We start from the raw sequence: 16961 nt of genomic DNA, 5'->3' as shown, positions 1-16961 counted from the left end.
AGGAAGGCCTATTTTGGCCAGGTGAAAGAGAAAGTGGATGTCGTGTCGTATTAGGAAGTCAAACAGCTGGCCGAAGACCGTTCGGAGTGGCGATTACTCCACCGACAAGAGCGTAGCTCTTTTTAATAAGAAGCCTATTAACAATTAATCCGTTTATTGGCCCATACAATAATTACCTTACAGACTAATATTTCAAACTAATTAGGTGACAAAACGGCGTGACCCCGTTGAGTCAGCGTCCCTGACGTCGCATTCATCTGCGTGCGGCATGGTGCCCCGGAACCGCCGAACACGACGTCTTTCGGCCAGGCAGCACTCGCGGTTATGGCTGCGTTAATACAATACAATAGCCCCGGGTCACCTTAGCGCCTTTCGGCATAGGAGGGCAGTACTTTTCATTAGCAGTCAAATCGCGACTCTTTCATAGGTTACTTCTATTTTATACGGCAATAGTGAAGCTGCGACGTCCGAACTGTTTCCACTAGAGCAGCGCTGCATGAGCGAGGATCGGTAAATGAAGCCTTTCTATTGGTTGATTACAAACACATTCCTCGAACATCTCTGGATGTAGACGCACAGCGAGGAATGTGTTTTTCATGTACCAATAGAAACGCTTCATTGGCCTGTCCTCGCACAGCACATCTCTGGTGGAAACAGCTGAGCGGAGCGAGACGAAGTAAATGAAGCGTTACTATTGGTTCATGAAAAACACGTTCCCCGCAACACATCCTCGCACATAGACCAGTGGGTGGTAACGGAGCCTAATGATAATGAGGGTTGTTAATTTTTCCAGGGCGACGTTCTGGAATGCCCGCTGTGCCTGTCGGTGTTCAGCGCCGGCAGCATGGTGCGCCTCACGTGGTGCTCGCACCGCTGCTGCGAGCCGTGCCTGCGCCAGTACCTCGCCATCGAGATCTTCGAGGCGCGCGTGCCCGTCACCTGCCCCGCTTGCCAGGAGAACATGCATCCGCTCGGTAAGATACCATACACGGACTTCCAGGTGGCGGGAGCGTCTTCACCCTTACGTAGTTAGTCTTCCAGGCGGGAGGAGCGGCTTCCGACCTGAAATACCGACCCTGTTTTTCGTGTACACGCACATTGAACCTGACATGAGTTTCAATAAGGGTCGGTATTTCCATGTCGGTATAATCCGGGCTGTGAAGAGTGTCACCCTCTTCACCTTTGTGATATTGTTACTGTTCCACTGGTCCGCACGAAGCGGTTTGTTTCATCTTTCATAATGCGAACTGATAGGAAATGGAATTCGCTCCCATCGTCTGTATTCCCGGATAAATACAACCTAGGGGTCTTCAAGGCTAGAGTGAATAGGCTGTTACTGAACCAGTGAGATACACCTTTGGCCTGAGAGGGTTAATCAAGGTTAGATCTAGATATATAAATAAAAAAAACACGACCTTAATGTTAAGTGCATAAAGTCGTGTAATATTTATATATTTTTGAAACTTTGGCCGTGTCGATATCTTTGTACTTGACTGTACAACGTAGCCACGACAAATCAGCAGCTCTCGAACGCCGCATGAAAGCCTACGAATCCAGTTCGACAGATTTTCTGCTAGAACCGATACCACAATTTAACGCCAAACCCGAAACCGAAACGGTCGCACACTAGAAGGAGTTTTAAAACAGTCTCGACGACATTACCCGATGAGAGATTTATCTAAAAGTTCGCCGTCCTAAACTCTTGTAGTTAATTGTGATCTGAGACGTTGTCTTTTGTGGGTGACTGAACGAACTCGATGGCGTGGGTCGGACATGCCTTTATACGTGTTGGTTCAAACTGGTACTAATGACATCAACTCGATTGTATAACGCGTTTGTCACTTTTTACTCGTTCTGTTTCTCTGTCATCAACACGTTTATAACAGTTCTCCATCCCCATATGTTGTACCGCTAAAACAGGTAATTAACACTATTATCTAACAGCTATTTACGCAGAACGCAAAACAAACGCGAAAAAGTGTTCATTGAGCACGACTGACAAGTGCTTGTGCAAATTTAGACGAGCCCACGTTGGAATTTGTCCAAACACTTAATGTAAGAGTCGGCCGATATTGATATTATGGTTCGGCGCGCGGCGCCAGGAAGCGGTGGACGGCCGCGGTGGAATCGCAATACAATTTTATTACAAAATCTAACGTAACTCGTAAGATTGGCGCCGTGAGTAGTGTTGTAAAAAACGGTTTTTTCTGAGGTGAATAAAAACAAATAAAAAAACAGTCTTATTTCTAAAGTTCCTTTTTTTTCAAGGCGACGAAAATAAACTTTCATTAAATTAGATAATTATCGTTTAATATGAGTTCATAATAATATTTATCAATTGGTATATGAAAGCACCATGGACAAATTTTCAAAAATACTTAATTAGCAACACCACTAATTTTACTTTTATCTACGAACGGGAATTTCCTGCCCCGCTTTTCCGTACCTTGTATATGTATTATACACACACCTATAGAGAAATCTCTATCTGTGCCTATTAAAATGACTGTCAAACAAACAATCAAATTAAGCGTTTTATTATACATATTTAGTTACTTATTTATTTATTTAAATTAAATAACATTAAATCATTACCTACATATTATACCAAATTATATCAATATAAACTAATAATTTGTTCTTTTCAAATGAAAAACTGATTTAGAAAAAAAAACATAGGTTTCTTTCATGTTTTTTTCCAAGAATGTTTTAAAAATATTGTTTATTTATTATGTTTTTTTTCTCTTTCAATTTACATCACAACCCGTGACATTACTATGCCAACATCACGCTGATTGATATCAATATATACTGAGCGGCAAAAAATCTGGCCCTCAGATATAATGGATAATTTTGTATGTAGAGTGGTGGGCCAAATTTTGTGCCGTTGAGTATATATATTTATAATCAAAATTACAGTACAAGCTTCTTTTTACCTACCTAGCTTAAAATAAAACAAACAACCCTCCTATTTATATGGTAAACACGTCGTCGAGGGACGTCACTGGCGTCACGCTGATATCATAAACATGTTTGTGTCTTAATAATAACTAGAATGCCAATGCGGGAACTTGGCGTTCTATATGGGATATTATATTTCTGTGCACATTTGAAAGTCCGAATATGCGTATTTGTTGCAGCTCTTTAAACTTCCTACATTACCTATTGTAATGTTTATATAAGGCCTTAAACAGAATCAGAATTATTGAATGTCGGTCGGGGTAAGAAAAGGTTCGTCACTTTCTAAATCTAATTCATTACGTTAAGGTCCAAAAAGTGACGAACCTTTTTTTACCTCGACTACCAACTAACTAATGCTTTACAAGTATCTACACTACTTCCTACCTGACCTACCACAAGCTTAATTCTACTACCGTATAAATTGTGATATGTATCAGAGGAATAGCACACTTTTTCCTTTCTCTTTGCATCTGAAGACTCCTCTTTCAGAAGACAAGATTCCTTCAGATTTGTCTCACTCACGCGCAACACTGCGCCGCCCTATGCAGAAGGCGCCGTTTTCGGCCGTCGCTCGTGCAATGATGCGCGCGTTCGGTATAAACGTTTCGCGCGACCATCTACCTGAAATATCTACCTGAAGTCCTCATTAATGGTCGCGCGATTATACTCGTACGATGCGACCAAAGGCAGCTTTCTAGCAGCTTCTTTCAGCTACGATGAATTCTCATCTCTGCATTGCGCGAGCGAAGGAAAGGCCTAGCAAACCATTAAAAATCTGACGCAGATCTGCGTGAACGGGAGCGTTAAACACTAAAGGTTAATTTTAACAAGTGTCGTCCAGCAATAACTATTTTACGCGTTATATTCATATTCATTGATATTATGTACATATTATGTTAATTTTTTTAGGTTTCATTTAAAGCTATTTTCAGCACATCAAAAGGTCGACTAGTTTTCAAATAAATTCTTTTAAAACATGTTACCTTTTTGAATAATATTATGACGGAATATGTCATACTCGGTCGATTATATTGACCAAGCAAAAACAGACCTTAAGGTGGTCAAACTTTTCATTCCGCGACTGTATAACCTTTTATATCTACCCCTGTCAGGGCACTGCAACTTTTGTGGTATTAAAACTCTTAATTAATAGGAAATCTTATTTTTTTATTTATTTAGCCATTTTCTATATCCCACTGCTAGGCAAAGTCCTCTCCCTTGGATTTCCAATATCTAATAAAAAAAAAACTAATTTGATTAATTCAATAACTATGTCAAGGGAAATGAAGCGAAGGGTCATACTGAAAACCAGCGCTGCCGCTTGCCGTGGCAACACGCTGAGTATGGCCCTTTTTGCTTTTTCGGCACAATATTTCTTTTTTTTTTTCTATTTAATAAGTATATATGTATGAGATTAAGTAAGGTTTTCTTATTTTTTAGTTGCAATTTATTTTTCTTGTTGTGCCCAATTTTAGCAAATAAATTTATTCGTTCTTTCTTTCTTCTTCAAATGTATGTACGATCTGTTGAGTAATGATTTTCTATCGTACTTTATCGGATAAGTTCGTTTTTATCTTGCTTGCTCAATCAGCTTCAGTAAACTCCCATAAGCTAGTTGAGAAAGCAAGATAAAATACGAACTTTTCGGATAATAGTAGATTGATAATCAAGGGTGGAAAGTGACCCATTTCACCTGAGATATTTCTCTTCTTCAATAGTTCGAGGGGAAATGGGTTTCACCCGAGTTAGACACTCTACTTTTCATTTCGACTGTGAGGAAAGTAAAATAGTATAAAAAATGAGAATAACATTAAATTGAATTTCAGTATTCAGTAAATTGAATTTACTTATATCCAACTTCCAACGGTACCTTTTCGACCTGGCCACTTGCCACGGCGAGTATAAAAAAAAAACGAGTTGGTCACGACCAAGGAGCTTATATATACCTACAAAACTGGAGGTAGAACGCCGAACGAAGAAGTTTGACCTTTATTACTTAATTATAAATTCCATCTCTTTCTTTCACATTTCACGAATAACATCCATCTCTTTCTTAACCTAACTAAAGAAAGAGATGGAATATGTTCGTGACGTAATAAAGATCAAATTTCTTCGGCGTTCAACCTCTAGTGTTGTATATAAGCTCCTTGGTCACGTCACGACGTGCATCTAGATGGCCATGCCGAAACGTGAAAAAAAGTGTCATTGACGTAACTCAATTATCTTCGACTCCGTGGCTAATCGAAAAATTAAAAAAAAAATACTTTCCACGCTGGAGATGAAAACGCAATCCATGAAAATTAAACTTTCCGAACAGGAGAGATGAAAAATACGATGGCAAAACATTATTCACTACCTACTGCATTTTTGTAACATTGTGTGAAGGGTGACAGCTCAGGATGTGTTGCATTGCAGACGTGCGACGCATCGTGGACAACCCGGTGCTGTATGACAAGTATGAGGAGTTTTCGGTGCGGCGCGCGCTCGCCGCTGACCCCGACACGAGGTGGTGCCCCGCGCCCGACTGCAGGTAAGGCGCTAGCTGGTAGACGGCTCACGGCCGGCTTGAGGCTGCCCTGGCTCTCCTGTGAGGCGGGACGTAGGAGGAACAAGTGAACACCGTGATTGCCGACAAGACTATAATAACTTTGAGAATATATGGGTATTACAAGAAATAGCAAGTTTGCCTTTATATGCTAGTTAACTGCTTACAATTACATTGGAGCGGAGTGAGGCAGTAGAGCGGGAAACGAGATAAAAATCCACCAATAGAATTGCATAAAGTCTCCGCTTCTCTTCAGTGGAGTGGAGTGGGGAGTTAGTAACTAGCTTAAAAGTTCATACAAAACTGGGATGCGGAAAAGCTCCGCGAATGGAAAAGCAGTCCGCAACTCCGGTTCGCATTATTTGTCTCGCTCCACTCCGGTATCTGGCTCCGTATCTTCGCAACTCCGCTCCATATTACTTTCTCGCTCGGCTCCGCTATCTAGGCCCGCGTCTATGGACAGACACAGTCGGGAACTCCACTCCGCATTACCCCCTCACTCCGCTCCAGTGTACAGACAGCCTTAATTAGGCCCAAACAGACGGTGGAACGCAACTGCTACGAAACTGCAACTTCTTGTTACCTTTGATTTTTATTTTAGTTTATGCCATAGACCCCTTTGAGCGACCGCACATGACGCAACCATTTTGAGACCGGTTTCAAAGTTTCAAACTGGCTGCTCGCACTCTGCCGGTTCTGAGGCTGCGATTGTTCCAGTTTCGCGGTGGTGGCGACGGGGTGCGCGTCGTGCCCGAAGCTGACGTGCCTGGCGCCCGGCTGCGGCGCGTCCTTCTGCTACCACTGCAAGGCGGCCTGGCACCCCACGCAGACCTGCGACGCGGCGAGACGCAGCCGCGCGCCCCAGCCGCCCGCGCCGCAGCCTTCACACCCCGACAACGACACAGGTGCCATGCCAACACTTACACAGATTACTACACTACTTATTCACCACACTTCCACCCTACACACATTCAACGATACGGATTGCAACGACTCGATAAATACATCCAAACTAAAACACCCCGCACACATTCGGCGACATATGTTACCAGACTACCTACGAATAAAAATTCAGACTACTAATACACCCCATACAAATCGCACGCTTTACCATGCGTGTTCTTCTTTTGAGACCGCCATCTTGAAGACCAAGCTAGTAACAACGACCTAAACTATCTCTCGCATTCAATTTTTTCTTAACGGCACAGCTGGCAGTAAAATCAGTACCTCGTAAACCCAACTCCCAATGGATATGTCGTTTCAAGTAAGTGATCTTATTAGCTTTTTACCAATAAACTGTTAGGTAACTCCTGTGCGTTTTGTCTCTAGGCGAGGTGAAACCGTGTCCACGCTGCGCCGTGCTCATAGTGAAGGTCGAAGACGGCTCCTGCAACCACATGGTGTGCTGTGTCTGCGGCGCCGAGTTCTGCTGGCTCTGTATGAAGGAAGTTTCAGACCTGCACTACCTCAGGTAAATGATCTGCCCATTGTCTTAACGTAGGTACTCGGAATCACGATCGTTTACCAATTATTTCTGTCACACACACAGTATGAGATAAGGATAATAATAATAATAAATATAATGGGACACTTCACACCAATTGACCTAGTCCCAAACTGAGCAAAGCTTGTACTTGGATACTAGGCAACGGATAAACATACTTATATAGATAAATACATACTTAAATACATATTGAACATCCAAGACCCGAGAACAAACATTCGTATTACATACAAATATCTGCCCCGGCCGGGAATCGAACCCGGGACCTCAAGCTTTGTAGTCAGGTTCTCTAACCACTAGGCCATCCGGTCGTCCAAAAAATATATAAAAAGAGATGGTGAATGTTATCGCGAGTGCCAGAGCGTTAGCCGTTAGACAATACAACAACAGTGCAGACCACGGAACCATCTATCCTATAATATGAGGAAGGAATAGAAATCGTGTGTTGCCTTGCATGCAGAATCAATAATAGCGCCATATTTATGCCTCTTCTGCAATTAATAGGCACATGATTTTGTGTTTTCTTCGGTTTTTTTAAATTACAGCACTCATCCGTGAAATCTAATCTTATTTGAATTCTGTGTCCGTGGCCTCAAGTGCTATAATTAATAATTAATTAATTACTTCTGTGATCGCATTCATTATTTCTTTCTGTAAAACGGTATATTTGATGTTTTTGTAGAAATATGCGGACGGTGGAGAATAGACAATACGGCGTTTGCGGCCATATTGCTTAACGCTCTGGTGCATTTCTATTTATCTTCATTCCACACCGTTTGACAGAAAGAAATGGTGCGCGATTGGTGGTCGAATCCCGCAAATCAATCCCGCGGGTAATGAAATGCTGCGGGATTGCAATCCCTGAGCGCGCACTGCGATTAAACGCGAGCGGTTTTAGCATGTCGACGTGTCCTTCAGAGTATCGCATGGAAAAGAAACGCAAGCGGTTGAAGCGTATACTGCTTGCGTTTAAATCGTAGTGCTAAGCTAAGCCTTTTTTTTTGCCCGGGGGAAATCTGCCACCAGATACCCCATCATCACGGGGAGGCGATGAGGTTATGTGGGGTTTTGACCCACTAAAACCCCCGGGTTGTTCCTTCCTCGTCGCCCAGCTGGCGACGCAGCGCTTGTACGGTACAACCCGCTACATCGCCAGGAGGCGCGCGGTTATCCGTTTCCGGATTCACCTCCTGGGGGAGCCATTTCTGGACCCCCTTCCTACCAATGGCATGCTAAGACCATTTGGCACGCCATTCTCCTCAAGGACCTTGCACTTGCGGGTCCTTAAATTATGGTGGGAGCTGGCGATCTCGGACGATACGCCGGCGCCCAGCTCTCTTGCGGCGCACAGGATCTGCTAAGCCTGATGTAACGTCGATCAGTTGTAACCGCAGCACGTTTCGTGTTCCAGTCCGAGCGGGTGCACGTTCTGGGGCAAGAAGCCTTGGTCGCGCAAGAAGAAGCTTCTCTGGCAGCTCGGCACGCTGGCGGGCGCGCCGCTCGGCATCGCCGTAGTGGCGGGAGTGGCGCTGCCCGCGCTGCTGGTGGGCTGCCGCTGTGGGCCGGTCGCCGCGCGCACCGCCGCCTGCGCCGCGCCAGCGTGCCGCGACGGACCGCCGCCGTCGCCGCCGCCGTCGCCGCCGCGGTCAGTACAGGGCGGGTGCTACACTAACTCCACCAGCCCACCACTAAATATTTAGCGCCTCCGGTCCTCCGCTAACTCGCGTGAGTGCACGGCTTTGCACCCACGCGATTAAAAAAAAAAACGGAATTTTCCATGTTTAGGTGTACCTATTTTATACCTTAGGCTGTTATTTACTCCTGAACTACTAATAATTCTCAAGCAAATTTATAGTTTTCCTTGCAAATTTGATTTATTTACTGCCATCATATTTTTTTTTTTAATTTTCAAACCAACAGTTTTTAGAGGGGTGGCACGCTCGATTTAATGAAAATTCTCATTTCAAAGTTGAATATTTCGCAAACAGATCACAGAATCGGCTTCACAACCCCCTAATTACCTACTTGTCGGCGCAATTTGGCTGGCATAGCTGAAGTGGTGCAGACCAGACACTTATAATATAAAGTTGTCGCTGTTTCCAGCTGCTGGTGTCGCCGATAGTGGCGGGCCTGGCGGTGGGCATCGGCGTGCCGATCCTGTTGTTCTACGTGTACGGCGTGGTGCCGGTGTCTCTGTGCCGCGCGGGCGGCTGCGCGCGCGCCGACCCCGACCCCGACCCCGACACCGACGCCGTCTCGAGACACATCGACCCCAGCATCGGTGACTACCCACAAGCTACCTACAAGCTTTTTTAGTTCTTGTGCTCGTACTCTTCGTATTTCTGATGGATGTGAGCTGTATAAAATTACCTACTATTTCACCTCACTAGTTCAAAGGTTTGCTCCTTTGAAATCTGTGTGGAAAAGTGCTTTTTCCCGTCTTGCGTGGAAAAGGTTTTTGATATTCGTACGTTATGTTATGATGAACTGCTAACTTTTTCATCAATCAGAAGAAAAAAAAATCGTTTTAAAAAAAAATTGAATTACGAATAATCAAAAACTGATTCATGAAAGTTAATTGGTTTACTTTCATCTACGTACTACTTTTGTCGCTAATAGTGAGGTCCATACCCTAATTGTGTGTTTTGTAAAGTTATTTAACATCTCGTGCCTTGAAACCCTCGGCTACGCTCAGGATTCTGTTTGAACTAGGAGCGAACGCTTGCTCGGGTTTCAATATTAGCACTTGCGCCAAACAATAATCTCAGGCAGGACTATCTTTGACATTACGTATGCTATTTTGCAGGCGACGCGTCTCTGTCGGCGGGGTCGGGCGCGGAGGCGCGCGCGCCCTCGCTGGCGGCGCTGGCGGGTTCCCTAGCGCAGGAGCCCCACGAGCCGGAGCCCGAGCCGCCCGCGCTGCGCCTCGAGGTGACCGCCGACGTCGCCGAGCCGCCCCCGCCCGACGACCTCCCCTGCTCGTCCCGCTCCGCTCGCCTCAAAAGCCTCTTCCTCTACGGCTCGGCGGCCCCCCCGACCCGGAGGCCCCCCCGCCCACGTCCCCGACCCGCGCCGCCCCCGCAGAGATCTCTGTCACCACCCACTCTGAGACCCGCCCCACCGGCGACTCGTAACGAAAGCGCTCCGCCTCGACAACTCTGATTCGTCCGGTGAAAGGACTCGCTTTCAAATATACGGGGTCTTTAACAGGAGAAAATAATTCAAATATATATCGTACTCGTCAAACTGAATGACATTAGTTCAGCGACTGTTAAAATAATTGTTTTTTTTTTTAATTTCCATTACACTGTAAAGTTTTATCGAAGAAGCATTGTAAAGTAACATTTTTTATTTTTATGTTTGTAGTGTGACAGGAGACGTCAATGAGGGCTATCGCGTATGAATTCGCCACTAGAGGCGCTAGTGTAGCGTGAGGTCTCCGAAATGTCAAATCTCATAGTTTTTGGGTGAGCTACGCGGGTTTATTTATAATAGAATAACTTTGTGAATATTTTGCAATATCTGAAATTAATTATGGCAAATATGCATTCCGGTGCAATGAATGATGTGTTTTGTCTTTCGGAAACCTTTGTCGTCCCTTTTTTCCGAACATAACGGGGACTATGCAAAACTGTGGCATGCTCGATATTTTTATGGTACGGTTTTAAGGTGTATTAAATATGATTTTAATCTAAACTTTGTTTTCACGCCCGTAATAACAGCCTTTGAAAGCCATACTTAAAAACCTCACGCAACAGTGCGCCATCTAGTGAGACAAAAAACGATAGCCCTCATTGGGGCGTCAGTTTGACGAGTACGATCTATGTTTTATTTGCTACCGTTAAAGGGTTCACACGAACGCACTATTAGTTAAGCTGAAGTGAAGTGAGCGCCGCGGGCCTTACACCCCGGCGCGGTACGGTCGAGCAATAATCTACTGACAATCCTTATTATACTTTGGCTCCCGGCTCGCGGCTCGATGTTCATGACCGCTTATATACAAAAGGGCCACAAATATAAAATAAAAAAGTTCTTTTATCAAAGTCATTAAAGATACTTTATTTTTATTTGTGTCCCTTTTAATATAAGCAGGGATGTGATCTCAGGGTTGAAATGTTCGTTTCCTAATATGTCCAATAAGCTATTCATTCTCACGTCAAAATATAAACGTCACGTCACGTCTTCTGTTAAAAATAAAATATGTGCAGTGTTAGAATCTCTCCTATTTGTAATGGTTTACAGTCCCATAATGTCAGTTTTTGCTAAATATTATACTTCCACAGCTCTTTCATTCCATTGTTTGCTTTCCCGGATTTTAGCTTTCGGTAATATAAAAATCTTCTTACACATTCACTTACTCTTTGAAAATACTATTAGGAAAATATAAAAACACCCCACACATTTTGGGAGTAAGAACTTTCTGGAAAGCAAACAGTTTCGTATATTCGTTTTCACATTTCTCATTCTTGGAGCATTTTGGGAATCAGTTTTATATTTTTAACAGTAAAGCAACAAAGGCGAACTAATTCTTTAAAGGGGTCTCTTCCAGCAGTCATTATACAACTGACACGAGCATGCATGAATTTTGTGATAAGCATAATAGAAAACACATTTCAAGCCTGATCCGTTAATTCAAAACGTCGCTGCATGGATATATTGTTCTGTATTGGAGTTTGTACAGTCAACTACAAAAAGATCGACACGGTCAAAGTTACGAAAATATGTTTACGCGACTTTATTGACTTGACATTAAGGTTGTGTATAGATATTTTTGTTACTTTGCCGTTATCTTTGCAAAAATATCTGAACACGATTCTATTGTTAACGGCATAGGAGCGTGTTCAGATATTTTTGATCAAATGTTTGCTCACAAGTTTATGAACTCGACTGTACAAAGCAACATTGATGCAGCAAGTGTCGACTGCATTTGTTTGTACGCGATCCTGCGAGCCGGAAGCGTTAGGTTCCGTCTCCGACGCAACTTTAGTTCCCAATGAGGGTCTATGACAGGCCTGTTGGCGCTAGTTTCGCGCAGTCCGTTTGACAGCTTGACATTTGCGTCGCGCTTGTGATTGGTTAAATAACTAACGTGCCAACAGTGACGTAGCCAGGTAACCAAAGGCCCTGGGGCAAAAATAAACTATGATCCCCAACTAAACTATTTAAAATCGTTTGTTCCGTATTCGACGTACCGTAAACTGCTTCAACTTTGCCCTCTAGCCCCAACATTGCCTGATTCGATTTAGAGTCGATAACTTAGCACCCTTTAGGTTTTTAAACTTTTGTCTCCCCGTAATAATAATTCCTGTGTAGATAAAAGTTTAAAACCTATAAGAGTCCTAAGTTATCGACTCTAAATCAACTCGGGCAATGTTGGGGCCAGAGGGCAAAGTTGAAGCAGTTTACGTACTCCAGATTTGTCATTTATAGTTTGTAAGTCGGGAGTCCGAGGGCCCCCTGAGCTTGGGTCCCCCGTTTAGCTCTCCGGTAGCTTCGCCGTTGCGAGCCAATCGCAAGCGAGACTAACGTCAAACGAACATCTCGATATTAACGCCATCTCGCGATATTTCGCTTGTTTAAATCCTCATTGGTCGAGCGGGTACTTCGCTGAGGGAGCGCCCGCATGATAGATGCTTTGCGCTTTCAGAGCAGTGTTACTCTATCCGATATTTGTGATACTTTGAATAATGATTACTATTATTGATCTAAATTATTTAATTTTTCACGTTTGTAGGCGAAGTAATTGTAAGAGTAAGCTATAGTTTATGTTAAGTGAATCATATACCTACAGTGTAAACGATTAAAATGTGATTAAACCTATGCGCTTGTTTTATTAGTTGGAAGTAAGGAACGCAACACAGAAAGTAAATTTTATTGAATTTTCCTTAGCTATTTTGACTATACACTGTAAAATCATCATCCCCAACATCTCGACCTATATCCGTACCACTGTAGGCCATCTCTTCCTAGAACGAGAAGACTCTTCTTAGAATGAGAGGGCTTGGGCCGCAGTTCCCACGCGGGCCTTCTTCACACACACACACACCATTGAATTTCTTCGCAGGTGTGTGCAGGTTTCCTCGCGATTTTTTCATAGAATAGCATATTATTTGAAATTTTACACTGACCAAGATCAGGGAACGTAGAAGATGGAGGGCAGATGTGAAATGAAAGACACGTGTTAAATTTGGATAACTTTTAATTTATTAATTTTATCTATAGAAGTTGCTCATTAATTCATAACAGAGGTACAGTTTAAGTCACACGTTGCTTCACATTCTGTTGTCCATACAGCATGTAACATTTATCAATTCCTTCTAGTTCGACGCTTGTGAAATAATGTTTTTACTAGTAATAATCAGAGGAATAGAAGTACACCAATTTTTAGTCTCCTGCTGATTATGTGCTCACGTGTTTTATATTTTAGTCAATTACGATATTCACCAGTGGAATGCAATTTGTGTAACAAATATCTGCAATAACACATTTTTATTAATAATTAACTCGAGCGGTTCGTTAGGGTGACTCTTAAATGGTGAACAGGTTTTTTTCTCACTCTGTACATAGCAGATTAAACACTTGTACGTAATAAAATGCAAAAATCTGTATGTAAATGTTTTTGTTAAATAAATGTCAAATCTGAGTAATTTCATCCACCGAACTTGTCATATAGAATGGGATGACCATCAGTGGCCATTTTTCTTAATGAAAATTAACTAACTATAATAAATTAAAGCTTAATCGTTTTCTTTAGAAGCTAATAAACTGAATTTGCCTAGAAATGCTACATTACCATAATTTTTGTTCACCACTCAGGAGTCACCTGTAGACTGAATCGAAACAATATGCACGTCTTTTTAACCATATAGGAGCCTCGCGCTTTTAGCTATCGTGGCATTTCTATTCCTCTTATTACTTGTTGAGTGTATTTAAAATAATTACAGGGGGCTGATTCACCACACATTGATTAACTTTAACTGACGGATAAATGTGATGCTTTCTCCGTCTATTCGAACAAAACAAACAGAGACAGCATCACATTTATCCGTCAAGTAAATTTAATCAATGGATGCTGAAACGGGGGCCTACTCGTAAGTAAGCTCCAAGTAAACGACGAGCTCTTACAAATGGTTATAGTTAAATATAGTTCTTACTACAATAGAACACCTCGCAGGACTTTATAAGGCTACTTAACGCGAATTGGAATGTACCATCAGCCAAATAATTGTGTGGTCTACCACCCTAAAGTTGATAATCGTTTGCATGTCATAAAACAATAAGGCCAATAGACGTGTCTGTCAACTTGAAAGTTAGACTTTAGCGACATATTCATTTGATAGCAACTTGTTTAGAAATTGATAGACCACTTATTTGGCTGATGGTACCTTTAGGCCGTTGAAATAAGGTATATTTGTTTGGCTTAAAGGTCTTGTTACCAAGCCATAATCTAAAAAAAAAGGTATATTTGAGCAAGAGCGAGCCTGCAGGGCTACTACGACATTCGAAAATCAAAGTTCGTATCGTACCGTCCCGCCAACACTTAAGCTACTGTTACACATGCTCGTTACTAGCATGCTTATGAGTATGCTTATGGACTGTTTACATTTGCCAGCAATAAGCATGCTAATTTTGAGTAGGTATGCTCCTAAATGAGCATGCTCAAAACAAACACTCCGATACACATGCCTTTTGATAGCATGCTCCTATCAGTTCACAGTCAGTGTTGCCACGGCAATTACTGTGTTCTACGGCTTTCAGGCCAAAAAATCTCAAAATCCACGGCCTACGGCTGCAACTCTGTGGCCGTTACGGCTTTTCGCAAATCCAAGGGTAATAAATAAATTAATTTATAACAAATTCACTTTTAGTAACTTTTTTTGATTGCAAGTCTCGTGGCACTACCAATACTAGCATGCCTATTTAAGCATTCTGTCTTGTAGCTATTTTGTGTGACTTTCCGTAATTTCACTCTTCTGTGGCCCGGCGGAAGACCAGTGCTGGTTTTCAACCAGCGGTATGCTGAGCCGGGACCTTTTTATAGCGGCAACACTTCTTATTATATTTTTTTCTAACCTGTGTAATGTGTCACTGCTGTTATAAATAATTTTCTTTCTTAAATGGACCTCTCGATACTAACGCCATCTAGCGATATTTCGCCGGTCCCTCATTGACACTAATAATTAGTGTACTCGTATTAGTGTACAATACGGTATTTGACTATTTTGTATATGTTTTATAAATGAAAAGTACACAATGCCTGTTATCGAATAGAAAAACAATTTTTAAGCTACCTTTACAAATAACAAAGTTATAAAGGTTTGAAATTCAAGATTAGACAGAGAAAGACATACTGGCATGTGACGTCACACGCCAGTACCGCCATATTTGCTGCATAGAAAAAAGCGTTTGTGAAAGAGACAGGTAGGTATATAGATTTTTCAAAAAAACACTATAAATCCAATTTTCAACCGATTTAAATTTTCTCCTCGCTAAACACAATCTTTATATCTATATTTTCATAATAATAATAAGATATGGCAAAATCAGGAGTTGTCAAATACCGTATTATTGTACTCATAGTGTTCGGCGTACAAGCGACATCACGGACATACGACAAAATCTAATAATCAGGAAAAAAATGCGCGGAATCATTTTGACTCATGAATTCTAGGAGCGCTTGTCGCTCTAATGGACGGCAGGCCGTGTAGAACTTAGTTTCGCTTTACTTCTAAGTATTGTGGAAGACCCTAAACAGACTCTGATTGTGCTACAGTGGCGTGTAGTGAACATTTTTCTTAGGCAACTCGGAGAGTGAGAGACGCGTGAGTTAGGTGCGTCTTCGAATGCAACTGTTCGTATTTAGTATAGGTTCACAAGTTTCGCCATGAGGACTTGTTATCACTGACGTCATGTAACAAGTTTAGGCACCTCGGTGGGCTCGAGTTGGTACGGCGTCACGCCACTGTGCAACGACAACGAAAAAGAAAGTCAACAGTAAACTTGAGTGAAATAGCTGCCCTATGTATGTCCAAGTCATGCCTTTCTCGATATCGTGGTATAAAGAACGAAAGAAGACATTTATAATAATAATTAATAATAGTAATAATATAATTAGGTACGTAATATAACTGCCAAGCTTGCGGAAAACTATACTTTAACAAGTTCGTATGTGGCACTGTCGCAGGGAGCCTCTGGTGTACTTATCATTTTTTTTTTGATAATTGCGGCAAATTCTGACTACGACAGGGTTATACAGAGTGTCACGCATAAGCTTGGTAAAATATTTAACAACTATAGGTACTAGCAAAGTTATATTGTAAAGAGATGAAAATGTACTTCTGTTTTTAGAATTTGCATAAATGTTATATAATTTGTGCAAATAATTTTAATAGAAATAGATTAAATACAAAATAAATAACAGTATAATGTTTATGTCATTTGATGATTTTATCACAATGGTTCTTATATCTATAAAAAATATAGATAGTGCCACGAGAGTTGTAGTGAATGATCACACACACAGCTACAAAAATAACTGAATGTGCAGAAGGAGAATGAATGAAGTGAATGAGTAAATGTCAAAATCCTGCTGTCATTACACGACATGTTGTAGCTGTGTGTGTAATCATTAACTTCAACTCTCGTGGCACTACCTAAACTCTATTTCAATAGAATCTAACAATCCTGTAGACACTTCCAGCCATCTAATATGAACACCGGGTTGCCTAGATAGGTCTTGGTGATGTGACTATTATTTTTTTATTCCTTTTATAAATTGTCACATCAACAGAGACGTACATAATTAAGTGTGCCCACGTTAGTGTCTTAAATGTCTAGAAAATTGTCAGAATCATTGAAATGTAGTTTATACTAGGAGTAAAAGTAAACTCGCGAAAGATGCGGTCAGAGGCATAAATATATCTTTGAATACAATTTTGCAATAGAGTACTG

The 16961-nt window shown here is 41.9% G+C and overlaps 1 protein-coding gene across 1 annotated transcript in view; it reads left to right on the top strand.

Moving 5' to 3' along the window:
• Positions 1 to 12830, top strand: part of LOC141433921 (E3 ubiquitin-protein ligase RNF19B-like) — a 51740-nt gene extending 38910 nt beyond the window's left edge. The window contains 9 exon segments of the mRNA XM_074096066.1: positions 794 to 974; positions 5377 to 5491; positions 6224 to 6411; positions 6836 to 6977; positions 8422 to 8552; positions 8555 to 8655; positions 9114 to 9291; positions 9817 to 10035; positions 10038 to 12830. Of these exon segments, the coding sequence (XP_073952167.1) occupies positions 794 to 974; positions 5377 to 5491; positions 6224 to 6411; positions 6836 to 6977; positions 8422 to 8552; positions 8555 to 8655; positions 9114 to 9291; positions 9817 to 10035; positions 10038 to 10144 (1362 nt within the window). The 3' untranslated portion in view covers positions 10145 to 12830.
• The last annotated feature ends 4131 nt before the right edge of the window (positions 12831 to 16961 follow it).

Source organism: Choristoneura fumiferana, chromosome 13 (genome assembly GCF_025370935.1).
Source record: "Choristoneura fumiferana chromosome 13, NRCan_CFum_1, whole genome shotgun sequence".
Lineage (NCBI taxonomy): Eukaryota > Metazoa > Arthropoda > Insecta > Lepidoptera > Tortricidae > Choristoneura > Choristoneura fumiferana.
Note: the sequence above shows the minus strand (reverse complement) of the source record. Positions and strands in the feature narration are given on the sequence as shown.